General features: G+C 47.6%; 1 protein-coding gene across 2 annotated transcripts; it reads right to left on the bottom strand.

Moving 5' to 3' along the window:
• Nucleotides 1-448: 448 nt before the first annotated feature.
• On the bottom strand, nt 449-27,746 carry GNL3L (G protein nucleolar 3 like). 2 transcript variants are annotated; one of them, XM_068532547.1, is made up of 16 exons: nt 27,641-27,746; nt 25,329-25,397; nt 18,664-18,725; nt 17,743-17,850; nt 16,888-17,004; nt 16,062-16,145; nt 15,372-15,507; nt 14,343-14,446; nt 12,159-12,303; nt 10,065-10,152; nt 9,404-9,578; nt 9,175-9,317; nt 8,730-8,866; nt 6,464-6,591; nt 2,399-2,618; nt 449-786 (listed from the first exon to the last, which is right to left on the bottom strand). In XM_068532547.1, the coding sequence occupies exons 2-16, from the start codon at nt 25,345-25,347 to the stop codon at nt 704-706; spliced, it is 1,749 nt and encodes a 582-aa protein (XP_068388648.1). In that variant the 5' UTR covers nt 25,348-25,397; nt 27,641-27,746; the 3' UTR covers nt 449-703. The 2 variants fall into 2 exon arrangements, with proteins under 2 accessions (XP_068388648.1, XP_068388649.1); XM_068532548.1 differs by lacking the exon at nt 27,641-27,746 and adding an exon at nt 27,568-27,589.
• Between the last annotated feature and the right edge of the window lie 3 nt (nt 27,747-27,749).

Genomic DNA, 27,749 nt, shown 5'->3' with positions numbered 1-27,749 from the left:
AGTTCAAGGGATTCCAACTCACAGTCTGCCCAGAAATGCCCCACAGCAGCAACCTACCAAGAGGTACCTTACTTTCCCTTTGTGTGAACAGGCAGTGCTTACCACACCTCAGCACCAGCCAGGCTTGTGTGTTGTCTTCTTTCTTCTATTCTATCCCTAGACCCTTCCAGAGACTCAGAAGGCTCATCACTGTTCCCCCTACTCCTGCTGCCACCCAAGCGAGGATCTGTGGGCTTGGGTGGGAGGAAGATGTGTGACCTGCAGCCCATTGCAGGGATGTCTTGCTGCTGAGCTCTGTTGTGGACTGGTAAAGAAATCATCATCCCCACCACCACCGAGGAAGCCCCAGATCCACGAGCAGCCTAGCCTCCAGTTGCATGTTTAGCTCTCCAAGAGGGTTTTGTGAGGGGTCAGCCCTCCAACCAGCCCAACCTATAAGGTGGGGATAAATTGTTAGCATAAGGGATCTGCTGATAATTTTTTTTTTATTTCTCTTGAAAACAGAGTACGGATTAAATAAGGGTATTGGGTTTGTCAGTTTCAGACACTTGGGACTTTTTTTTTCCTGGAGAATGGAGGGAAGGGGGGTTGGGGGAAGGGGCTCTTTTAATATGTAGGTGCTTCAGGGAGAAGCAAACCATTTTATCTGTTATTTCCACTGGAACTGATGCTTGGAGTGGGGGAAGGAGATGAGATCAGTGGATCAGTCACCAGCACTGTCATCAGCGTTGCCAGAGAGGTCAAGGGCGGACATCATGGAATCAGACAGCTTGCTGGCGAGTTTATCTGCAGATGGAGAAAAACAGGCAGTCACTTGGTGGCTGGCTTGCCAACAGGAGGCCTGCAGGAGCTAGCCTACATTTACCTTGGTCTGCACCAAACTTCCAAACTGGCTCCCTAACCGCCCCCTCCCCATCCAACACTAAACAAAACAACTGGTGAGCTACTGGCAGCCACTGCTCAGCCTCACAGGAAGACCCATTTGTCTACCTATGAAATGATCACCCCAAAATAGCTTTTATCTCAGTGTCAGACTACTGAGCGTCAAGTATTTTTATCTCTTCCTAGTATCAAAACAGCTGTTTTTTTTGTGTGTTGAACTTATTAGCACTCTGCCATGACCCTCAAAGCTCTCACAGCAAAGGGGCAGGATGGCAGTAGGGGCTTTGGGCCTGCATGCTCACCTCCATCCTTCAGCCACACCCTATTGTTCCTCAGGATTCCCTTCAGACATCACCTCCTTCTGGAAGCCTTCTCTGATCACCCCTACCCCACCACGACCTCCAGGCTGGGGTAGGTTCCCTCACTGTGCTTTCTATGTCTTCACAGTAATCACTTTGTGTTTCCAATGTCTGTTTTCTTGTCTCCTCCCCACTCCCCAAAAAGGCCAGCAGTTCAAGGGCAATTCATCTCTGTATTCCCAGGACTCAGCGTGGAACCAAGCCAAGAGCGAATGGTTATGAACACAGTCTAGTTCAAAGAACAGGGCTCATGGGATCAGTCAAATCTAGGTTTGGATTTTGGCCCCATCAAATACTTTGAGTGTGTCACTTAATGTCTCTGGGCCCCAGTTTCCTCACTTACCAACTGAGAATAAGACTTTTGCAATGAGTTAGTGAGAATTAGCATAGCATGAAGACCTAAATGGACCAGCCACACAACAGACCACCATTAAAATGAAGGGAGAAGTTCTTTTGTGAATTGATGGGGAAATATCTATAATATATATTGAGTGGAAAAATGATGTGGCAAAACTATATGTTCAGGAGACTAGCCTCTGTCTACAAAAAGAGAACAAAGAATATATAGATATTTGCCTGTGTACCTATCTCAGGAATGAGATACAAGAAATTAATTGGTTGCCTCTGGAGGGACGCCTGGAAGACTGGGGGATTGGAAGGAGACATTTTATTGTATATTCTTTTGTAACCTTTGGATTTTGAGTATATCGCCTATTGATAAAGTAAACATATATAGCCTGAAAGCTTCTTAACACATAGAAAGCAGGTGATAAATAAATGGTGGGTATTTGGTACATGAAACTAGGCCAGTGGTTCTCCAAGTGTGGTCCCCAGAGGAGCAACATCACCACTAACTGGCAACCAGTTAGAAACACAAATTCTCAGCGCCCCGCCACCCACCCACCCAAGGTCCAACTACTTAATTAGAAACTCTGGGGGTGGGTCCCAGAAACCTGTGTTTTAATAAGCCCTCCAGGCAATTCTAATACAAGCTACAGTTTGAGAACCACTGTGCTAGCAGGTAAGCCTCCTAACCCATCCCTGCCCCCTAACCCTGGCCTGGGGCTAGACACATGGAGATGCTCATTCAGGAGCCCCTAATTAAGGCCTCAGGTGGGTTCTTTTTGGAGTACAGGGGGGTGGTCAGGTGCCCCCACCTGTACGCTTCTGGAGCTTCTTCTTATTCTTCAGGGCAGATGCCAGAGCCTGGCCCTGCTGCAGGGGGTCTGTCTCCATGATCCTCTGTAGCATCGGGCGGCGGTCCACTGGGCAGACATCCACTGAGCTATTGTTCCTGGGGTGAAGGTCCACGTTGCGCTTAGCCCACCCCATCTGATGACGGTTTGGATTGGTGCAATACCCAGTGAGATCTCCAATCTGGGGAAAGAGAGGACAACAGTGAGGTCTGGGCCCCAGAGTACCTACAAAGACTTCTGCAGAGGAGGCAGGGACAGGCTTGCATTAAGAACAGGAACCTTGGAGCCACACAGAACTAATAAGCTTCAAGTCGGGCCCCACCACAGACTAGCAGGTGCTTAGTTATCCCTTCAGCCAGAATTTGCTCATCTGTCAAATAAGGGTGGACAGTGGGTAGCTTGCATGGCTTTTACAAGAATAAAATGAAAAAGCAGAATTACTTGTCAATGACAATTGGTATTACAATGATTCTTTGTTCAAGTGACCCTTCAAGGTCTTACTCAATTTAACAAATATGTTCTGACACCTATTTTATGCCTAGCTCTGTATGGGGAAATGTTGGAGAAATGACTCAGATGCAGTCCCACCTTCGGGAAGCAACCAGGCTAAAGAGGAAAAAACCCAACCACACCACAAGTTAGAATGTGGTAAGAGGGGGCTTCCCTGGTGGTGCAGTGGTTGAGAGTCTGCCTGCTAATGCAGGGCACACGGGTTCGAGCCCTGGTCTGGGAAGATCCCACATGCCACGAAGCAACTAGGCCCGTGAGCCACAATTACTGAGCCTGCGCGTCTGGAGCTTGGGCTCCGCAGCAAGAGAGGCCGCGATAGTGAGAGGCCCACGCACTGCGATGAAGAGTGGCCCCCGCTCGCCACAACTAGAGAAAGCTCTCGCACAGAAACGAAGACCCAACACAGCCAAAAATAAATAAATAATAGCCAAAAAAAAAAAAAGAATGTGGTAAGTGCCCACCAAAGAAATGCAGCATAAGTGACAGAGGCTGAGGGGATGGTGGTGGTCAACATACTTCTGCTGATGGGAGGGTCATTCCTGACTGAACACTGGAAAAGCAGAGAGCATACCTGGGCACCCAAAAGGGTGTCTATTCGGCTGTAATAGAAGGTACATGTGGTCAGCAAAAGGTAATATTGACAGGAAGCTCACTATATGCCAGGTACCTTTCTAAGCATATACATATATGTGTGTGTTATACATATACATACATACGTATATGTATACATGTACTCACACACATCTGTGTATTAACTCATTTAATCCTTGCAACAATGTCTTTGACAAACAAGGCACGTAAGGTCACACAGTTAGTAAGCAGTAGAATAAATTAGAACCCAAGCAGTCAAGATTCTGTATGTATGACTACCTGCTACACTACAGTGGGTAAAAGGCAAGGCTACCACACTGTACAACTATGGGGTTGCGGGGGTGGGAGGGGGCACCATTTACAGTATAGCACACCTAAATGGAGTTGTGCAATGGAGTGGCCCTACTCAGGGCCCTGAACCTGAGCCTGGAATTTGCAGTATGGAGTAGGGAACTACTGCTGGTCCTTGAGGAAAAATGGTATGTTCTGGGGCTTATGGGCTCAGTGAGAAATATCAGGGGATGGCCTTAAACTCACAACTTTAAACTGCTTTTCCTATAAGCACTGGGGGGACTTTCGAAACTATGTGAAGATGGGAATGGCGTGATTCCTACCACTGCCCTAATGCAGGCCTCATCATCTCTTACAGAGCTCAGGCAACAGTTTCCTTCCTGGACTTCTTACCTCCACTCTGGCTCCTTTCTTTCCAACTGGATTTTTACCCCAGCCACTGGAGTGATAGTTCTAATACATAAACTTAACCATGTTGCTTCCCTGCTTAAGAAACCCTTCCAGATATTATATAGCCATCAAAAATGAAGGACAGAGGATTTCCCTGGTGGTCCAGTGTTTGAGAATCCGCCTTCCAATGCAGGGGACGTGGGTTCGATCCCTGGTCAGGGAACTGAGATCTCACACGCCGCGGGGCAACTAAGCCCACGCGCCACAACTACTGAGCCCCCTCATGCCACAACTAGAGAGAAGCCCTCGCGCTGCAACGAAGAGCCCGCATACCGCAGTGAGGATCCCGTGTGCCACAACTAAGGCCCGATGCAGCCAAATAAATAATTTTCTTTTTTAAAAATGAAGGACTGTTCTTTAAGTAATCACGTGGAACAATCTACAAGATGAATTTGTAAGTGAAATAAGCAATGTGCAGAACAATAAAAACAGCATACGACTATTTGAATTGAAATAGATCTGTTGGGACTTCCCTCGTGGCTCAGTGGTTAAGAATCCGCCTGCCAATGCAGGGGGCACGGGTTCGAGCCCTGGTCCGGGAAGATCCCACATGCCGCGGAGCAACTAAGCCTGTGTGCCACAACTACTGAGCCTGCGCTCTACAGCCCACAAGCCACAACTACTGAAGCCTGCACACTTAAGAGCCCGTGCTCCACAACAAGAGAAGCCACTACAATGAGAAGCCCATGTACCGCAATGAAGAGTAGCCCCCACTCACCACAACTAGAGAAAGCCCACGCACAGCAATGAAGACCCAACACAGACATAAATAAATTAATAAATAAATAAAATTTTTTTTAAAAAGCATTGAAATAGATCTGTTATCTGCTTTTATGTATATGTGTGTATAAAGATGGAATAGCTCTGAAAGGACACTCAGGAGTGGGCAGGGTGGCTGGGAGAGAGAAGCAGGAGAGAGATTTACTTTTACTGTATAACCTTTACCTTTTCAAATTTTTTCTTTTTTTGGCCACGCCGCACGGCTTGTGGGATCTTAGTTCCCCGACCAGAGATTGAACCCAGGCCCTCAGCAGTGAAAGCGTGGAGTCCTAACCACTGGACCGCCAGGGAATATCCTACCTTTTCAATTTTATACCATGTACCTAGCCAAAAAAATATCTTAAATAAACAAAATGGGAAAAAAAATTTAAACCCTTTGCCTCCCCTCCCCCACAAAACATAACCAACTTTCAGTGTTTACCTATTACCCATGGTTTAAAGTCAAACTCAAGGCCTTCAATGATCTGACACCAGATTCATCTTTCCCCGCCTCTACCCTCACTCCAGCCACCTCAGACCACTAGTGATTTCTGCAAAATAACACGCTCTCACCCTTTTGGGTCTTGGCACGCACACAGGCTGAGCCCCTGACCACAGGCTGCTGCCCCCCTTGCCCAGAGAATTCCTCAACCTTCAAGACATGGCACAAGCATCAAGGCCCCCTGGAATACTTCCCTGACCCACAAGTAGTATAGGTTAGGGCCCTTAGATCCGTGCTTTCCCAACCTCTGCCCCCAACCCCAGCCTGTGTGTCTTCCATCACAGTGTAGATATCTGTGGTTGAAACCACTAAACTGTGACTTCTCGAAGGGCAGCGATGGGGGACTGGCAGACGTAGAGGCTGAAAAAGCCTCCAGAGATCATAGCACAGCATATCAACTTGATCCTGTAGGTGCTGGGGAGACATGAAAGGGCAGGTGACCTTTGGGACCTGCCATATGGAACAAATGTCCAGGTGGGAGACAACTGGAAGCTTAGGCTAGGGTTACAGGAATGGTAGGAATAGAAAGAGGCCAAGAGCATCTCTTAAGATTTAGGAGGGAGAAGCCAGACTTGGTGACTGACTGTATATAGGATCCAGGATACTAGTTAGAAGGAAGGAAAAATCAGGGTTGCCCAGGTTTGTAACTTGAACAAGCGAGTGGATAGATGGGGATCCTGTTCTCTAGGCTAGAGCTGGGCTGGGAAAGCTGCTTGAGAGAGCATGCCTCCTCCTTGGACCTGCCATTGGTTGGCAAAGGATGCACCCTGCCTAGCACCCAGGGAGCCCACAGGGTGTGAATGAACAACCCGCATCTCCCCAGTATTATAGGCGGACCTTGTGGGAGCCAGGTGGAAGGGACTGACCATTTCCCAGAGCCCGGGGTAGAGGAGAGTGTTGCCATGAAGAAAGAGAACAGGTACCTTATACACCGTGGTTTTATTTTCCATGGCATCTGCTATTTTCACCATCGGAGAATGGAGCCACTTGATCTCCATTTCGAGCGGGTCCATGTCACCCAACAGCTCATCAGATTCTCCAGTGGCCAAGCCTTTAACACAATAAATACCACAGTCAGGGCCCTGGCTCCTCCCTGCTACTAGCCTCCTGGTCAGGCCTCAGTGGAAAGGATATGTGGACGCTGCCCAGCAGAGTCAGGAGGGAAGGCTCTTTTATTCCTGCTGGGAGGCCACATGACAAAGGATTCAAGATGTGGGTTTTGCAGTAGGGTACTCGCCTGCTGGGAGCTGGTCTTGGAGCCTCAGCTTCCTCATCTGGAAAATGAGAATGCCACAAAGCCCTATAACAAAGGGCTGAATCACAGCAGAGGGTGCCTGAAATGCACTGGCCTGAGACTGCTCTGTAAATGGCAGCTACTGGGGGCTTCCCTGGTGGTGCAGTGGTTGAGAATCCGCCTGCTAATACAGGGGACACGGGTTCGAGACCTGGTCTGGGAAGATCCCACATGCCGCAGAGCAACTGGGCCCGTGAGCCACAGTTACTGAGCCTGCGCGTCTGGAGCCTGTGCTCCGCAACAAGAGAGGCCGCGATAGTGAGAGGTCCGCGCACCGCGATGAAGAGTGGCCCCCGCTCGCCGCAACTAGAGAAAGCCCTCGCACAGAAACGAAGACCCAACACAGCCATTAATTAATTAATTAATTAATTAATTAATTAATTAATTAATTTTTTAAAAAATGGCAGCTACTGGGATTCCCTCCCCAGGACCGGGCCTCTCTCCCTCTCTCTCTGGTGCCTTGCCTAGAGCTGGCCTCCACTGCAAACCACAAATGTGTCCATTGTCCTGGGCCCACACTACCTTCCCACCTCTTCTAAACTTTGCCCCATCCCCTTCCCTGGGCCTCTAATCCCTAATCACTCTTCAAGATTCAACACTAGGGCAACTAGGAAATTCTCACTATTAACCACTCCCTCTTCTCAATTTCCGGGACCTCAATCTTTTGCCAAAGTACATTCTCACTGCCAGAGCCCCGCTTGCCCTCACACACAGCCACAGTCAAGCATCATCATAAAAATGTGAGCACTAATTCCTCCCAACTACCCACTTGATAGAAAAGCAAAGTTCAGAAAGAGGGCTGACTTGCCTAAAGCCACATGGGGGTAGGTAAGCCTCTTGTCCTCATTTGTAATCCAAGCACACTAAAAGGCCCAGAGAAGGAAAGCTATTGGCCCTCAAGAGAAACACGGTAACTAGAAGCCAGGCCAGCCAAGGCTTTCTCCACTACCCCAGAGTGTCCACAGACAGGCCCAGAGAGCACCAGGCACCTTTCTTGGGTGGGGTAGAGAAGAAAGGAGCCATCAACCAGAGCTGCAGATGGTAGAGTATCTGAAGAGAACAAACTTCCTACAGGCGTTTCTGAAAATCATACCTCTGTACCTCAACAAATAACCATCTTAATAACAGCTAATATTTACCAAGCATGTACTATATGCCAGGCACTGTGTTTTTACATAACAAATAAGTCTTCACAACTATCTTATCAGGTGGGTGCTATTGTCCCCATTTTACAGATGACATCGTTGGACATGGAGAGCTTAAGAACTTGTACAGCACCACACAACTAACAAAACTCAGATTTTAATCCAGGCAGTCCATTCTTTTAACCACTTAGATACTGAGTTGGGAGAATCTTCAAAACAAGGCAAGAGAGCTAGTTTGAATGCCACGTCTGCCTGTCAATGACCATGCACCATTTAGCAAATATCACCTTTCTGTGTCTCAGATGCCTCACCTGCCAATGCGGATAAAAGTAAAAATCTAGAAATGGACATGCAATGGCTGTGACAAAACCTGGAGCAAAATGAGAGAAGGGGTTTTTGAGAGGAGTATCTCAGTCCACTCCAGGCCTCAAGAGATGGGGAAAGGAACCTCACACTTCGTAAATACCTCACCATGTTCCAGGTACTTTGCTGATTTTTTTCCTATCTACCAAGAGCCCACAATCAGCTGCCTCCCTACCCCACCTCACCCCCATATTCCCGTGACCCAGATTACAATTCTCCACCTTGTGGGAAAAGACATTAAGGTTAAAGCTAGTTAAACAGGTTTCCCCAAGCCAGAGTAGAGCCAGAGCAGGGGGTGGTCAAATGTGGGACCTGTTGTCAGGTCTGTGTGGCTCCACTAGGGCAGGACCACGTGCCAGGCAGGCCAATCTACTCGCCCTTACTTACATTCCATGGTGTCCTCATTGGCCTGCTCGGTATCCTCAATGTCGAAGACCTCAGTCATCTCCTTAACAATCTCAGCACTGAGATGGGCAGGCAGAGTGTGGGTGGAGGGTGGGAGTGTATAGAAGCTGATCTTCCCGCTGAATTGGGAGGTGGGAAGAAATTGGTGATCTCATTAAGACAACAAATGACCAATCAAAGAAAGAATGAGTTCTCAGGTCAGAAACAGTGAGGGACAACTAGAAAACCCAGACAGTTGCTTCTGAACAAGAGGTTGAGCTGCTGGATAATCACTGGGCATAAGTTGCCAAGCAGGATGTGACCTGGTGCCTTGGACTTCCTTACCCAAGAAGTTAGGCTGCCCCGCCGCTGCAGTGAACACAGATGATCCCCTTTGTGGAGTCTGACTCCCAGCAGGCTTCACCCTTACGCCTAGCCCCCTCCTCACCTCACCCAGTCAGCCAGGACAGCTTTGGCTGCCTGCTCCTGACTGTATATGCCCCCCTTCTTCTTCTTCCCCAAGCGGTGGGCCACTGCAGTCAGAAAGTGCTCAGTGGTCTGGAACCCAGAGACACCGTAATAGCTGGAAATCTGGTGAAGAGAGGAAGAAGAGAAATCATGAGGAAGAACGAAGGGCCCTTGGAGCAGGGTAGGACATAAGCAAGAGGCCCGCGTACCTCCTCCAGGTTGCAGCGCTGCAGAATGGTCTCCACTGGGGTCACAGGATCCGCCAGCTTCTGCACACGAATGCAGTTGCACAGGATGGTGCCCACCTCCGAGTTGGGTCCTGGGACAATGCCCGGGGCATCCAGCAGCCTGATGAATTTGTCCAGGTAGACCTCCTGCATGAACCTGGGGCGGGAGAGGGGAGATAGGAGGACACAGGATGGTGATAAGCCCAGATGTGCCTGGCATCCTCTAGGCTCCAAGCACCCAGTTGAGAGAAGGGGTGGGACAGATGGCACACAGATGAAGATGGAGAGATGTGGGGTCTGATTCTAGTCTAACCTCCACCACCAGGGACTGAGCTGCAGGACCACAGGCAAGCTTCTGACTCTCTGAGCCTGTTGCTTCACCGAGGAAGTGGAGCTGCGTATTCAGAGCCCAATCTTGCATGGTGTCGGGGAGGCTTCAAGGAGCTAAGTGGGGGAGACACCCAGCTGGGTGCCTGGCCCACAGCCAGGGTGTGCCAGGTAAATGAGGGCTATTAGTGAGACTCCCATGCCCAGGGAAGAATCAAAGGCTAGTTCAAGATAAGGGACAGGGGCTGAAGGCGTGGGAGTTGGGGGAATGGTAGGGTGAAGGATCTGTGAAGTGGGGGAGCAGGCAGGTGCTTACTTGGTGACCCCAGGAACGGCTCCCACACTGCATGCACGGCTGCGCTTCAGGCTATTGATCAGGCTGCTCTTCCCAACATTGGGAAGGCCTACAAAGGAGCAGCAGATGGCTCAGGGCAGGAAGGGTCCTCAGGAATATGTGGGACAGCCTGTGTGTGCGAGGCTTAGGCAGGGGCAGTGTGACCAGGCCATGGGGAAGCCAAAAACAGAGCCTGGCCTCCTGCCTTCCCATCCAAGGCCCTGACCAACCCCCTCCATGGCCTTTCTAACCCTCTCCTCCATATGTGAGCACCCTGGCTAGACGTGTCCCCCTCTCTAGATGTGACACCCACCTCCTACCTACAAACAGCCTGGGAAAGACGCTCAATGCAAGGCCTCTGTGACAAAATCCAGTGGAGGGTGGACACTGGGAAATGTTGTAAGACAGAACCATCCATCCTGGTGTATAATTCACCTGGCAGGGGGTGGGGGGAGCTCATCTCCAGATGTCAGTCTCTGAGCAGCTTTCTGCCTGTGGTGCGTGTTTTTTTGTTTGGGCATCTGTGAGCACCTCTCAGCCTATGGATGTCCTTGTCCATTTCTTCCTCACTGGGTCTCTCATTCCCACCATTCTCTTTCTCTGTGTGCTAGAACTTACACATGTACTGCTCCCTCACAGATGTGCCTGTGTATATATATCCCTCGTGTATAGAAGTCTCTGTATATCTTCTGTCTCTTGGTTGTTCTCATTCTAAATACCGCTGCTTTTCCCATTTCTGTCTTTCCCACTCCATCTTTTTCTCTATCATATCTTTCTTTGTCTGTGTATCTAAGCACCTCTTTCTCTGCTGGTTTGTCTCACTGTATCTCATTCTGGCCATTGTCCTTTCTCTCTAATTCTCCCCACCCCACCAATTCTGCCTCTTTGTAATTCCCTCTATGCCAACTCCTCTCAGCTCTTTCTGTACATGTTCCTTCTCTCCATGGGCTTGTCTCTCTACATGTATGTCCTTCCGTACGTGTTCCACTGTGTCTCTTTTTCTCTGTGCCTCCCTAATGCTCTGTCTCTATTTCTCTCTCTCTATATATATATATATCCGTCTCATCATAGACGTGTATCTGTCTCTGTGACTCTGGGGCGTGACTATGTCTGAGGGTCGAGTGTATCCAGGCACGTGTCTCTCCGTGGCTCTATTTGATTGGGGAGGGGAAGCAGAGTTGGGTGAGTGTATGGGAAGAGCTTGGTCTGCATGTATTTTGCCTCTGGGTCTGTGCATGTCTCCATACATGTGGAACTGTATGTGTGCATAGGTCTGGGGTGCATTCCTCTGTGTCTGCATCTTTGTTCCTGCCTCTTTCTATGTGTATCTCCCTCTGAATCTCTCTCTATCCCTGTGTTTGACTCACTCATTCTTTCCTTGGGTATGCATGTCTGCCTCTCTACTTACATGGGAGGGTCTCTAGCCCTCTTATGTTTCTCTGCAAGTCTCTGTGCACACGTCTTTGTGATCATATCTCCCTCTCTCTGCATGCCTCTGTCATTCACATGTCTTCCCTTTCCACTCCCCACCAATCCCACCATTTGGCTTCCCAAATCTTCTGTGTCTATTCAGGTATGCAAATCTACACCTTTTTCTCAGTGTCCAGCCTCACTTCCTCTCCCTGCGGGTCTATCTCTGCCTCTCTCAATTTCCCTGTTCCCTTCCCACCAGCCTTCCCTCAGTACCCTGGGTTCCAGGTTTGAGCCTCAGCTCTGCCTTGTCTCACCCAGGGCTGAGCCCTACAAGTCCCTTTCCCGCCTCTGAGCCCCAGTGTTCTTATCTATGAAAGGGAGATGTTCACCCCTCCCTCCCACAGCTCTGGTAGAATGAGATGGGGCCAACTCCAAGCCTGGCCCCACACACTTGGTCCATGGTTCTAACACTCAAACCACGGTGGTGATCCTGAGTATGCCCTCCCACGTCCACCTATCCAAATTACACATCACAAGACCCTTCCTGAACAGCTCCTCTCCTCCCCCCACAAAAGTAACACGAAGTTCCCAGAATCCTTTGTCCCAATGAAGCCCCTGCACAAGGAAGAAGCCTGGGTCCCATGACCTCCCCCAAGGCCTTACCCACAACACCCACACGGATATGGGTGCGTACTTCACCCAGGCGGCAATAGTTCCCCAGAACCCTCATGAGATTTTCAGCTCCAAAGCAGGCTTTGCTTTTCAGCAGTGACTCAGAGGCTTGATCCACTGGCACACTGCAGCGATTCTGGAAAATGAGGGGTATTATAGAAGAGGCATCAGGTGGGAGATGTAGTCTCAGCTCAGATTTCCAACTTTCAGGGCCACCTCCCTGTGATCACTGAGACCCCCAGCCTGAAGCAGAGGGCTTCTCACACAGGCCCTGAATACCTGCCATTTCCCTGCTTCCACAAGGCCTATTTTTCCACTGTCTTTGCATCTCCAGCCTTCTCTGTCCCTGCCTGTCTCTTGCCTCCCTCAGCAGGGGCAGGATAGCATCCTTGCCTCTAGGCAGGCCAGGTTTAAGTTCAGCTCTGCTTCTCACAGGCGTGTGCCTGGCAAATTCTGATTCCATTCTCTGGGCCTCAGTTAACCTTGCCTACACAATGGGGACGTTTGCCTCCCTGTCTGTGGAGAGAAGAGATAGTGCCTGGCCCACATAAAGTCTACCTTCCCTTGATTCCTCACACAGGACAAGGCCATTTCGGCCTCCGTCTCCTTACTCCTGATGCTACCTCCTCTGCCTAGAATGCCCTTTCAGCTCTTCTTCTGTCCTTATTTACCCACCACAATACTTCAAAATAGGAACTGACTTAAATATCTATTAATAAGAAACAGATTAAGGAGCTATATCCTTGAAGTGGAACACAAATGAAAGAAAGCTGTTAAAAAAGGATGCTTATCACATTTTTGCCATGAAAAAGGCCAAAAAATTATAAAGGAGATATCATGTTTCTCCCAGATGAACAAAGATTTAAATGTTTAATGATATCAAATGTTGGCAAGGGTGTAGGGAAAAAAGCCCTCTCACACAGTCATCTATCCCATTAGTGGGAAGATAAATTGGTACAGCCACTGAGGGGTGGGGGTGGAGGAGGTGGGGTGCTGGGGAGCAATTTGTCAGTGACTAGGAAAATGTAAAATGCAAAAAGCCTATGACCCAGCCACTCTACCTCTCAGTGCCCAACCTACACAAACACTTGCCCACTAGCCAAGACTTGTAAGGGTACATGTTGTAGTACCGGTTATAATGATAAAAAAAAATTGGAAACTAGTTTTATTTAGCATCAAAAAGGTAGAACTCTATAGAAAGATCTTCAAGGAAAAAAAAAAAACGCAGGATGACATATATGATACCCGCAAACACTATTTTCTTTTTATAAACACATCCACATATAATATAAAGCACAGAAAAACATCTGGAAGGATACACACCAAACTAACAATGGTGGTTACTTCTGGGTATGGATAAAAGAGATTGGAATTAGAGGCACCAGCGTAAGGATATTCAAGCTTCATCTATACAGTTGGCCCTTGAGCAACACGGGTTTGAACAGCACAGGTCCATTTATACGCAAATTTTTTTCACTAGTAAATACTACAGTACTACATGATTCGCAGTTGGTTGCATCTGCAGATACAGAACTGCAGATATGAAGGGCCAACTATAAGTTATACACGGATTTTCCACTGTGCAGAAGGTGGATGTCCCTAACCCCTGTTTAGTTCAAGGGTCAACTGTAATTGTTTTTATTTTTTCTACTTTATTTTTTTAAATAAATAAGTTTTATACCTGGTGCAAAACTGAAAAAAATATGTCCCCCAGGGGGCTTCCCTGGTGGCGCAATGGTTGAGAATCCGCCTGCCAATGCAGGGGACACGAGTTCGAGCCCTGGTCTGGGAAGATCCCACATGCCGCGGAGCAGCTGGGCCCGTGAGCCACAACTACTGAGCCTGCGCGTCTGGAGCTTGTGCTCCGCAACAAGAGAGGCCACGATAGTGAGAGGCCCGCGCACTGCGATGAAGAGTGGCCCCCGCTTGCCACAACTAAAGAAAGCCCTCGCACAGAAACGAAGACCCAACACAGCCAAAAAAAATAAATAAATTAATTAATTTTTTTAAAACAAGTCCCCCAGGACCCAGTTTCTCTCCATCGCAGCAACAAATGTTTCTGTATACTTTAATATCTTATATTGAAAACGCATTTCCATGTTAATGATATAATTAGAAAACAGTGTAGCCCCAGGCTACCCTGAAAGAGGCTAGATGTCCCTGGCCCCAGCTTACCAGGTTTTTGACCTGATGCTGGGTGCTGGCCTTGAAAGCTACGACTGGCAGCTCATTCCGAAGGTATTCCAGCCACTTCTCCACAACCTCCTTGGGGACCAGGTCTGGGGAAAATAGGAACAGAGAGGACTGGAAAGGAGAACATCACCTCGATGGCTCACTCCAAAGATGCAGCCACCCACATCCAAGACTTGGCCCACCTCCTGCCAACAGATATCTCCCTAGCACTGACAGTCCCTGTCCAGTCCCCAGGTTAGAGTTAGAAAGGACAGTCTAGTCTAGGGGACCAGTTGGCCCTCCCTGAGGAGACCTCTGTTTCCTCAAGGAGAGTGGGTAACCAGCTGTATGGTCCTAGATGCCTTCCTTCCAGACCAGGGGGCCCAGGGTACCAGAGGCCTCCCAAAGACTGTGCTTCCCATCCCCTCCCTGGATCATTCTAGGTTGGGCCAAATGTCAAGAATAACCTTGACAAAAATGGCTACCATTTATGAAGAACTGAACATGTATGTACCAAGCACTTTATCATTAATTCTCCAACAATCCTGTGAGATTGGGACAATCACAGCCCATTTTACACCTAGAGAAACAGAAGCTCTCAGGTGACATGACTTGTCCAAGATCCCAGAGAAAACAGACAGCAAAACTGGGATAAGATCCAGACCTGAGTGACTCGTGAGCCGATGTGCTCTTCTGCCCCAGTGTCTGGGTTCCAGCTTGGGAGAGAAGAGGAACTCTCCATGGTTGGCCAGTCACAGATAAAGCTCAAAATGGCAAAAACAGGGGACTGAAAGGCAGACAGGCTTTAACTCCACTCCCAACTTCTGCTGTATTGTGTGTGTGGTGTGTGTGTGTTTAGACAAGTGACTTCACCTCTCAAATCCCTGGCTTTAAAAACTCGAACAAGAATTCCTACCTCACACAACTGTTACGGATACCACTGAGTTGCTGGGTGTCAGGGTCTGGTCCAAGCTAGTTTTTCAACAAGGCCTGGCCCCTGCCTTGCCCTACCCAATACTGCCCAACACCCACCAATCTTGTTCAAGATCAGGACCAGCCTCTTGTTGCCTTCTGCCTGCAGGACAGTCTCCTCCATTTGGAAGCAGCGGCAGCCCAATGGGTCCCTGGCATCCAGGACTTCTAGAATCACATCAGAGTATTCCACCACCTGTAGGGCAGGGAATGAGGGATGAAGGCAGGGAAAGAACTGGGTAGCAATCAACAGGCCCATGAAAGAAGAGGTCTCCATCTTAGGAAAAACAGAAGCAGAGAGGAGACAGGACTGGATTGATGCCCTCCCTAAAGGACCTTAAGAAATGCGCCCCCGGGACTTCCCTGGTGGCGCAGTGGTTAAGAATCCGCCTGCCAGTGCAGGGGACATGGGTTCAAGCCCTGGTCCAGGAAGATCCCACATGCCGCAGAGCAACTAAGCCCGAATGCCACAACTACTGAGCCTGCGCTCTAGAGCCCACAAGCCACAACTACTGAGCCCGTGTGCCACAACTACTGAAGCCTGCATGCCTAGAGCCTGTGCTCCGCAATAAGAGAAGCCACCACAATGAGAAGCCCACGCACTGCAGAGAAGTGAGAAGCCCACGCACGAAGAGCAGCCCCCGCTCGCTACAACTAGAGAAAGCCCGTGCACAGCAACAAAGATCCAATGCAGCCAAAAAATAAATAAATGAATAAAAAATTTAAAAAAAAAGAAATGGGCCTCCATACCTTACGGAACTCCTTGTAATAAGCCTTCCTTGTGGCTTCATCATCCAACTGAGGAAACATATTTAATTCCTCCAAAACTTCCTCCTAAAGGGAAAAAAAGACAATGGTCCAGGGCAGGAAAGAGAGTGAGAGCTGTCTTTGGCAACCATGGGAGGCTGGGAGAGCCATGTGAGTCCCAGACCACCAAAGAGCAGCTTGTATCAGCCAACAAAGCCAGGAACTAGAAGAAGAAAGGATAGACCCACATGGTCCATGTGTGTGCCTATTTGTAAGTGTGTGTTCGAGCACCAGCTAGAGGCCTGGGATTGCACCTGAGTGTATAAGGGAGGAATGTAAGAGGGAGGTATAAGTGAGAAAAACAATCTATGGGGAATGTGGGATGGAGGAAGCAAAATGTGTACTTTATATTAGAAAAGGAACTTTGAGTTGGAAAGTATATATTCTGTGAGATGAGAATATATTCTAGAAAGGCAGTAAGAAGTCCTAGAAAGAAGATGACTCTTCTCTTAACTTTCCCCTCACGTTCTCACTCCTTCTCTCCCCCTGTCCCCTAGTCCAGCGCCTCCCCACTCCCAAACCCCAGTCTTTGGGTTCCAGCTTGGGAGAAAGGACCTAACCAGGGTTGTCCAGTCACAGATAAGGCTCTTCACCTCCCTCTCACCCTCCCTCCATGTCCCTACTGTCTCCCATCCTCTCTGAACTGATTCCCTACTCCCCCTCCAACAATCTCACACCCTTCCTCTTTCCTTTTCACAGATCAATGGCAAAAGATGCTTTTGAGCGAACCCACACCAGTCCTACCCAGGGGCAAAGACTGCTCTCTTACCTTGCGCTCAAACTCCTTCTGGCGTCGCAGGACATCCTGACAATAGCTTTCAATGGTCCTGCGTCGGTGTCTCTCTTGCTCCCGGGCAGCCTGCTGCTTCTCCCGCATGTCCTCAACCTAACAAGTGAACGCACACCAGGGCTGTAGCTGACTAGGTCTGCAGTCTAAGGGAGGGATGGAAGACCAAGAGTAACAGGGAGCAGGTGACAGAGGGAGAAAACAGTGTGACATGGCACAGGTGGGAGGAGCAGGGATACAGGAAGGGAGAAGATATGACAGCAAGAGATAAGGGGTTTGAGAGAAAGAAAAAGACAAAGAGATGAAGAAAGGGAAAGCATGGCAGACACTAATACAAGGAAGGTATGTGAAGCTGAGAGAGAATGTGTTCTAGGCAGCGGGAAGCACTTAAGACCAAAGAGGAAAAGAAAACAAGGTCCTGGGATGCTCCATCATTTACAGAGCAGCAAAAGAGACTGTAGAAAAGAAAGGACATCCAGGAGAGTGAGATGACAGGAAAGCCAAAGTGAGAGTGTTTCAAAAAAAAAATCATGGTCTCAAATGCTGAGAATTTGAATAAGATGAGGGAAGAAAGCTATCCATGAGTCTGATATCAGAGAACATGCTGGTGAAGCTGGCAGGGGTCATTCCAATGGAGCAATGAGAACATAAACCAGACAGCCATGGACTGGGAGGTGAGCAAATGGAGACACTAAATCAAGTATCAAGGCAACCGCCCTCTCTTCCCCTTTCCACAAACAGCCTCGACAACCCTAACAGTTCTGGCCTTTGCCTTTCAACATTTCTGTGGACCTGGCAGTCAAGCCAGGCCCTCTCTCTCCAAGGGAAAGGGCTTACCCTCTTCTTCTTTAATTCAGCCTCCCGACTGGCATGATCATTGGAGTGAACAAACTGGGGAGCGGAGGCCACTTTGGTGGCTGCTTTCTTCCCATTCTGCTTTGCAGGCTGGTCACCACACAACAGGGAAAAAATGAACAGACCTAATGAACCCATGGAAATTACCCTTCCCAGGGGGTGTTAAAGCTGCTCAGAAGTGTAGTTGTTGGGGGAAAGAGGAGAGAAGCAAACAAAAAGGGCTCTGTCCCCAGAGGTCTGCCCATCTGACTAGAGAGAGGCCCTTCTTCCCCTAGCCAGGCAGGGACGTGCAGCCCTTGGAACAACAGTACCAGCATCACCTAGGCACTTGTTAGAAATACCAATTATCAGATGCCAAGACAGACCTACCAAATCAGAAACGCAAGGGTAGAGCCCAGCAATCTGTGTTTTAACCAGCCCTCCAGGTGATTCTGGAGGGCTAGTTAAAGTTTGAGAACTGCTGCTCTGACCCAAGTCCTACTTGTCCACAACTTTCCCAGCAGGACCAGGAGATCCAGGAGCTGGGGCCAAAGACTGTTTGAACCTCCCTCCTCTCCATGAGCAATAGGGACTTGGGAATTAGACAGACTCAAGTCCTAGCTGTGCTACCTTGAACCTAAGAACTTTCTCACTGAGGCTCAGTTTCTTCATCTAAAAAATAGGATGATGACAATCCCTAACCAAGGTAAACCAAGCACAAAGCAGTGTATGGCTTGTGGTGGGAACTTAATAAATACTGCTACTTTTCTGCTGAAGCCACCCAGAGAGGGAGGGAAAGCCAGATCTACTGATTCCAGTGCAGTGCTCTGTTTGGAGTCACCCAATATCTACCTGGTTTTGTGGGCCTCTTCTAGGGTGGGCAACCTGTTCCTGACCTTGTCGCCAACAACGGGTATACCTTACCTGAGTGTGGAACCAACTTATCTTCTTGCGGCCTTTGGAACTTTTACCTGGCTTTTTATTTTCTAAAGAAAAAAAAAAAAGCCATCATCCACCTACCCAACATTTGTTGAACCTTAATGGAGGTCAGGCCACACTGGGAACCTAAGGAAGCCTCAGACACCATGTCTGTCTAGGCGCACAAGACAGACACGGAGCTGGCAGCAACAGTGTCAGAGGAGGTACTGGATATAAATGTTTGGGGTATTCAGTGCAAACTGAAACAATTCTTAAGGGAATCCTGTGAAGAGAGCAACTTGAATGTGCGCTTCTGACTCCTCTTTCTCTCTCCCAACTTCTAGCTGGGGCAGCTCAACAATTTTGGCACCAGGCTGAGGTGGGGGGCTGGTAGCATGGGAAAGTGGTCTGAGGGTTAGGGTTAGGGTTAGGGACCCTGGTTAGTCCCTGGTTAGGGACTCTGAGGAGTCCCAGCCAGCTAAGCCAGAGTAGATGCCCTCAGCACATGGGGAGAGAACTGTCCCTTCCTGCTAACCCTGCTCATGTCATTGCCTCCAAAGGGAATTGCACTACACAGCTAAACTGCAACCTCCCTTTGATTTAAGGAGGAGAGAGTTCACCTCCTACAATCATGCCTTAACAAAGCCCAGGAACTTAAGGGGCCTCTTCCCACTTCAATGAGGAGTCCCGTCTGTCATCTCCTTCACAGCTGGCCTCTCAGAAAGAATGGCTTCCCTTAATTCTCACCATTTGCAAGGGGGCTAAAGGAATTCTTACAGGGGGAGGTTCTGGAAGGTCAGGATATATGCTACAAACAAATATAGGAGCAGCTTGAGATTATCAGAGAACAGGCTCCCCAATCACACTAGGTGGTTCACACCAAAGCAGAGTTAATGTAGGAAACAGAGGATTTAAATACTACTGCAGGACTTCCCTGGTGGCACAGTGGTTAAGAATCTGCCTGCCAACGCAGGGGACACGGGTTCGAGCCCTGGTCTGGGAAGATCCCACATGCTGCGGAGCAACTGAGGCCGTGTGCCACAACTACTAAGCCTGTGCCCTAGAGCCCGTGAGCCACAACTACTGAGCCCATGCGCCACAACTACTGAAGCCCGCATGCCTAGAGCCCATGCTCTGCAACAAGAGAAGCCACCGCAATGAGAAGCCCGCGCACCACAACGAAGAGTAGTCCCCACTTGCTGCAACCAGAGAAAAGCCCGTGCGAGGCAACAAAGACCCAACACAGCCAAAAACAATTTTTTTTAATAAATTAAATAAATAAATAAATACTACTGCAAGTTCTTAAAGAGATTCAAGAAGATACTTCAAATGAACTACGTGAGAAAAAGATTCCCAAAATTTGATATTGAATAAAAATTCAATTGATGTAGTGAAAAACTGAAGAGACATCACTAATAACCAAATTAATGAGCTAGAAGGTCAAGGGAAGAGCTTGCTTAAAACAGGACAAAAATCCAAAGAAAAGTAAAAACAGGGGCTTCCCTGGTGGTGCAGTGGTTGGGAGTCCTCCTGCCGGTGCGGGGCACTCGGGTTCAGGCCCTGGTCCGGGAGGATCCCACATGGCCCGGAGCAGCTGAGACCGCGAGCCACAACTGCTGGGCCCGCGCGCCACAACTTAAAAAAAAAAAAGTAAAAACAGAAAAAGGAGAATGGACTCAGGAGAGCTAGTATCTAAATTAAAAGGAGTTCCGGAAAGAGAAAAGATACAAATGGAGAAGCAATTATTTTTTAAAATAATAGATGAAAGTTTCCCAAGTTGAAAACAGGATTGAGGCTTCAGACTAGAAAGGCGCATAGAGCATCAAGATTACCAAAAATACATATGCCCTGGGCATACACTGATGAAATTTCTGAACTCCAAGGATAAAGAGAAAATCTTGTAAACTTCCAAATAGAAGGCATTCCCAACAAAGGTGAGAGAAGCAGACAGCCTTCTCAAATCCACAATTCTGAACACTTAAGACAGAAGAATAACCATTACAAAGTACTGAGACAAGGGACCGTGTTCCAAGCTAAATTCTTATAACTGATCAATATATCACTCTTACGTGAAGGTAAAAGACAGACGTGCAAAGATTACCACCTGTGTTCCCTTTCTGGTAAAACTACTTGAGGAAATATACCAGCAAAAATAAGCATAAAATCATGCTAAAGGTCTCACTTTGGAAGAGTAGAGCAAAAATAGTTATTTAACTTTGGTAAAGTGATAGAAAAATTTAGTTATGCTTGATATAAATATGAATGCAATTACCAACATAATTTTAAGTCCTGGTGGAGGATTTTTTTAACTTGTTAAACTTTTTAAAATAAGGGAATAAGAAGAAACAAACAAAAAATATAAAATAAGATGGTAAAAATCAGACCAAACATATTAGTTATCATAATGAATGTGAATGGACCGAATTTCCCCGTAACAAAAAAAAATCAGATCCCAAGTCTCCTTTTCTTCCAAAGTACTCATGTTGCAATGAAAAGAATGTGAGGTTTGGAAGGAACCAGGTCTGGCCATTTTACTCAACAATTTGCATCGGCCTAACTTCCTTGGAAAATGAGGGCCTGCACTGGATACAGGCACACGATGAAAGAAAATACATCACTTAAAGTGGGGTAAAACACCTGCTTCAGAGAGGAGAAGGAGGGGGGAGGAGAAGCGAGGAAGAGGGTAGGGGTGCAGTCACCACTCACAACACTGCAACACCCAGGAGCCGCTGTAACTGTTTTTTAATAGCTTCAGAGAGAAAACAGCTACCATTTTTTAGCCAGCCATACCTAGGTTCCTGTTCTGGCTCAATAACTACCTAGCTATATGACCTTGAAGAATTTCCTTAAATCTCTCTGACCACCAATATCTCCATCCACCAACTCTCATATCAATACTCAAAGGTGGATCTCTCCATTCATCCATCATCTCCCATACTCTTACCCCACTACATCCCTGTATCCCCAGCCTGGCAGTGACTCTGCCCCCATCCTCCATCTAACCCTGCATCCGACTTCCCACTATGCCCTCTGAAACTCCCACTTGGGAGATCAGCACTCCCCTAATTCTTCCATCTTTTCTTGGGAACAATTCCTCAACCTCCTGCCTTAATAGAGACTCAGCTCTCCCCTGAGGACACTGCTTCACCTGCAGGCCTGAAAGGTGGCTATTAGTTTACATGAACATGAATACCTTGGAGCCAGTAGGTACAGGAGGCATCTTGCAGACTCACCACTGCCAAACCAATTTCTCCCTCTTATTAAAAAAGAGGGGGGAGGGGGGGAATCCTGCTTTTTTTGAGACTGCTGCTATGCCTGTCACCTATGAGTCACTTTTCCTCTTTTATTGAAGCACCTAGCTCATAGCTTTACTTTTTTTTTTCTTAATTATTTTTTTAAATTTTTGGCTGCATTGGGTCTTCGTTGCTGCACGTGGGCTTTCTCTAGCAGAGGCTACTCTTCGCTGTGGTGTACAGGCTTCTCATTGCAGTGGCTCCTCTTGTTGCAGAGCATGGGCTCTAGGTGCACGGGCTTCAGTAGTTGCAGCATGTGGGCTCAGCAGTTGGGGCACACGGGCCTTAGAGCGCACAGGCTTCGGTAGTTGTGGCACGGGGGCTCTAGAGTGCAGGCTCAGTAGTTGTGGTGCACGGGCTTAGTTGCTCCGTGGCATGTGGGATCTCCCCGGACCAGGGATTGAACCCGTGTCCCCTGCACTGGCAGGCGGATTCTTAACCACTGCGCCACCAGGGAAGTCCATAGCTTTACTTTCAACTGAACTCCTGCCATCATCAACCTGGGCAACTTTGGTGATCACTGGGTCCCTTCCAACGCTCAGGTTTCCCACTTCCTTGACATCCCCATTCCATGTAGCCACCTGCCCACCCATTGCTATGGTGACATCTATGATCATCATCTATAACTGCTTGTACTTCAGAAAGCAATCTCAGACACCTCTCTCAAAACTATCTTCAAGCACATTTGTTCAACCTCCTAGAGACTTCCAAAACACTGGCGCCACTCGATTCTTTATTCAACGGCCACCCCATTTCCCTCCCTGTGCAGCTTACATTCCAGTCTGTCATTACGATGGATTACATACCTGTGCCACCAGTCATTGATGGTTGTAAATCTTTTAAATGATAAAACATACCCTCCTTTTTAATAACCATTCAAAAATGTACAACAGTTGAAACTGTATCTGAACACTCTTTCTAGGGCTTCTCAATAATCTTCCCAGATTTAATCATTATCATTACCATTTGGGTCCAAGGTATCTCTAGCCCAGGGTGTAGGGAGCTGCACCATGAAGCACCTCCCCCATCTTCCACTGCAATCATCCTAGTTAGTCTGATCAAGACTTCAGTTGCAATTTAACAGTGAAAGTCTTTGTTTTGTGTGCACATGTAAAGTTTTTCTATTTAATTTAATGTTCACCATTTTCCCACTAATGCAGATATGTATGATTGTTCTTTAACAGGTAATACAGTCATATGGTTCCAAAGTAAAACCATGTCAGATGTAGAAAACAAACTTATGGTCACCAGTGTGGGAAGGGGGGGAGATAAACTGGGAGATTGGGACTGACATATACACACTACTATATATAAAATAGATAACTAATAACAACCTACTGTATAGCATAGAGAACTCTACTCAATACTCTGTAATGGCCTATGTCAGAAAAGCATCTAAAAAAGAGTGGATATATGTATAACTTATTTACTTTGCTGTACACCTGAAACTAACACAACATTGTAAATCAACTATACTCCAATAAAAATTATGAAAAATAAATAAATAAAAATAAAACCATGTATTCTGAGAGGTCTCCCTCCCACACTTGTCCCTAGCCACTGCAGTCCCCTCACCACAAGAAACCACTTCATTAGTTTGTCATGCATCATTCAGTTTCTTTATGCAAACACAAACATATATTCTTATTTCCCTCCATTTTCTCCCAGGGAAGGTAACATACTATGTACTCCTGTCAGCAACTTGCTTTTTTCACTTAACAAATCCTGGAGATCCTTCCATCTAACAGTTTTTCCATATAATAGTCTTTCCATATACTACTTCCTCATTTTTTTAAACTGCCAGGGTTCCTTTGTATGCATATACTCTATTTCACCAGGTAATTATTGTGTTTTTCATCACTATTAATAATTCTATTACCAATAAAAATTAATTAAAAAAATAATTCTATTATTATCTTGTATTTGATATTCTTAAATAGAGTATAACTAATTTTGTTCACTTTTCTCGTGTTGCATGAAAAAATGATTATTTGCTTTTGGTATTAACATAACCAAAGTCTGATTCTTGATGAAATTTTTATGATTATATAAAGTAAGTGATTTTTTTTTCACCAAGCCCTACATAGGCAGGGCCACAATTCACACAGAATACAAGGCCACTGGGTTGCACAATTCTCATCCAGTCTATCCAGTGTGCTATCCAAATGTTATCATTTTCTGCTTGGGCTATAGCAGGATAAAGGCAGGGAAGCACAGAACCAGACCTGTCCTACTGCCTTTGCCTTCCCTCTTATAAGGAAGAGTCCATGTATCACATTTGTCTTCTCCCTCTAGGCTGTAAGCATCCTGGTGGGAGGAGGGGGGGATTGAGTTAGCACTACTAATTGAGACATTCTATTGCCTGGCATACAGTAAGTGCCAAATAGCTATGCCTGGTCATGCTGGGCCCTTGGGACACAAAGATGAACCAGATGTCACTGAGAAGTTAACAGTGCTGTGAAAGAGACAGACCCAATCATAGAGTCAACAGCCCTGGTTCCTGTGGGTACACAGACAAGTGGAAACCAAGGGAGGAGGTTAACAGGAGGGATTCCCAGAGGAAATGATGTATAAGTTGAAATCTGAAAAACAAGCAAGAGTTATCCCGTTAAAGGATGAGAAGGAAAGGGAAAGAGTCCTGAAGGCAGAAAGAACAGCAATTTATCCACACTGTCTGTTTTATAGGTAAGAAAAATCCAAAGCTCAAGACAGGTCAGACAATAATTCAGTGGCAGACAGTGTATGCATCCTCTGAGGGGCTAAACTCCAAAGAGAAATGAAGGCTGAATCTTTAAAGCTAATACTTACAGAGTGCTTATTATGTGCCAGGCACTGTTCTAAGTGTTCTACCTATTTTAATTCATTAAATCCTCACAACAACACTGTTAGGCAAATACTATTACGTTATTAAGTAGGAACTATTTTTACCCTCCTCTTCCCCCACTAGACTGAAGGTAAGTAACTTGCCCAAGGCCACACAAGTAATAAGTGGAAGAGCTGAGATTCAAACTCAGTCTGGCTCCAGAGTCCATGCTCTTAACCACTAGTACTATCTATGATACCAACTTAAAGGTACAACTTATAAAGAAAAATGCTAGGCTGTGTTGGGGTTATAGGCAGTATAATATGGTATTTACTGCTATTCACCTGCAGTCTCTTTGTCAAGTCACTTAACCTTGCTGAGCTTCAGTTTCTTTATCTGTAAAATGGGTATGGGGGATAAGGGGAGCCGTACCTCAGAAGGAAGTTGGGAAGACAACAATAATACCATACGTAAAAGACAGACTGAATGATCTGGTTCATGCTGGGCAATTTTTAAAAATACTATGAATATTCATTAAAGCTTAGGATTTGGAAGGAGTGGTAAAAGAAACTCACTGTGTCTAAGTTTCATCATGATGACTAGCTTGAAAGCTGGTAGATTCAAATCTGCAGGCTTTTTTTTCCCTGTTGGAATGGGAGAAGAACCAATTTGAAGACAGAGAGAGGAACTACAATGCTATAAGCCCCTTCTGAACCCCCTGAAGGCAAAATAAAATGTTAAAGAACATGATAAGGAAGCCCTAACAATTAGAGGAATCTGAGAGAAGGCCTTATACTGGAGCTGGCGCCTGGTATGGCTGAGTATAGTTAATTATAATAATAATATTACAGGGAAGGTAGTGTCACACTACCTAAAGGAAAATTAGGTCTAAACCTCTCTTCCTGGGTGGAGTCAGTGCCTCAATGCATCAGATAGGATACCCTAGGTAAGGGACTAGCACTAAACCTCTCTAAGTGGAGAGGGGTATGCAAGGACAATCTGTTTCTACATAGGGTATTAACTGCACCTCTTTTCCCCAAATAGAGGGTTCTATGTCTCATTTACCCTGGAAGTGGGAGGGAAAGACATATCCCAGGAGTCTACCCTGGGGAAAAGGGACCTCAGAATAGGGCTTTTTATCTGTATGTCTATGTGGACTAAGGTCAGTGCAAAATCTTGGGGGACGGGGGAAAAATGTGCACCTGTATGTGTGGCTGGGGTCTGTTCCTTGGTGACAGGGGGGGAGGAGGGCAGGATGCCTTTTGTCACTCTACTCCAGGATACAGAGGAACTAGATAAACCGGCACAGTGGCTGTGTGCATCTCCGCTGCATGGGAGAGGAGCACAAGTCTGTACATCTGTAAGTTGTGCAGGGACCGGGGGTGGGGGGGTACTCTGAGTCGCTTTACCCTAGGGAGGGCCATGAGATGGGACTGATATACCGATCTCCACTACAAGGTGACATTAGTGCCATGCTAACAAAGGGGGGAATTATGCAGCTTTGCATGAATGGGGTCTGCACCTTGCCTGCAGTGGGTTACTCTAGCCCCTTCCATGGGAGATGGGATGGGGCATGATCTGTTTATCTTGTGTACGGGTTGAAGTCAGCAGTGTGTTAATATTGAAGGAAAAGGACCTCTGGTTCTCTGCACGGGGGAGGGGGGAATGCAGCTATACATTCAATGGAACGGCCCTTACAGTAGGTGGTGGTGGTGGGGTTCCTGTGTTTTTTTTTCCTGGATAGGGAGAAAAAGATCTGAGCTCCTCTACCTCGGATAAGGGGGGAGCCCATATGCACGCACTATGGGGTGATCAGTGATGTCACTGCTTCTCAACGTTGGAGGGCACCTCTCTGCTCCCTTGGGGTCTCTCCTTTCCTACAGTTGGTGATTCTAAATCCTTGGAGAAGGGGGGAGAAGAAGGATGATCTGTGTCTACCTAAAAAAGAGAATAAATCTGAGCCCTTCTTCCCCCGGGGCCCCAGGAGAAGCAGTTCTGACTGTCTCTTCGTGGGTTAAGGTCTGCTGTTGTTTGCTGTGGGGCATTTTTGGTGGGTCAAGCCCTTACAAATTCAGTAAGCCAGCGCCTGGGGAGGAGGTGGTGAGATCTGATTTTCCATAATGGGGACTCACTCTAGCCTAGAAGGGGTAAATCTGCATGCTTCTCTGTGGGATGAGACTTGTGCCTCCAAACACTTAGAGAGGGGTGGTCTACCACCTCTGCAGGAGCGGGGGCGGGGCATCGGTCAATTAGTTACACGGGGGCGAGGTAGGGAGGTCTCTAGGTCTTGGCGCTAAGGGAAGGAGGCTCACTCCTCTGTATATTAAAATTTCGGAGCTCCTCTATTCTGGTGGTCGGGCGGGGGTGGGGGTAAATACATCAAAGCCTCTGTCCTAAGGGAAAAGGTGCGCGCCGAGGCGGATCTGTGTGCCTTAGCGCCAGTAGAAATCTGCGCCGTTCAGCCTCGTGAGGGAGATGTGTCTCTTTACGGGTGGGGTCGATGTCGCCACATCTTCGGAGTGTCCACGTCTGTCTACACCGGGAAAATACGGAATGGAACCTCACTACCCTAAAAGGAGGAGGGCACTCGACGCTTCTCCACACAAGTGGGGTCTGTAACTCTCCATACAGTGTGTCCAGGGGTCTACACCTGTCCAGATGAGGTGCGTCCGTGCCCCTCTACCCCGCAAGAATGTGTTTGGGCGCATGTCCACAGGCCGAGCAATCCCTGCCTCTCATCCGGGCCCTTCTACCCTGGAAGGAACCCGACTCTTCACCTCTCTATTCCAGGGCAGAGGGCGCCTCGGGTTTCACCTGAAATAGTTGATCCTTTCCGCGCGGCCGGCTGGGTGAGCGCTCACCACGAAAAAAGAGAGTCGTGTCTTACCTCCACTTCCGGCGGAGATCTGAGAAGAGAAGATGGCAGAACACTATCGGCCCACAGGCTGCGCTCGCGGAGTTAGGGTTTGACTTCCGGATCCCAGCCTCGCTGGGAG

This window comes from Eschrichtius robustus, chromosome X, assembly GCF_028021215.1.
Source record: "Eschrichtius robustus isolate mEscRob2 chromosome X, mEscRob2.pri, whole genome shotgun sequence".
NCBI classification, from domain to species: domain Eukaryota; kingdom Metazoa; phylum Chordata; class Mammalia; order Artiodactyla; family Eschrichtiidae; genus Eschrichtius; species Eschrichtius robustus.
The sequence above is the reverse complement of the archived record's forward strand: the minus strand, read 5'-3'. Positions and strand labels throughout refer to the sequence as shown.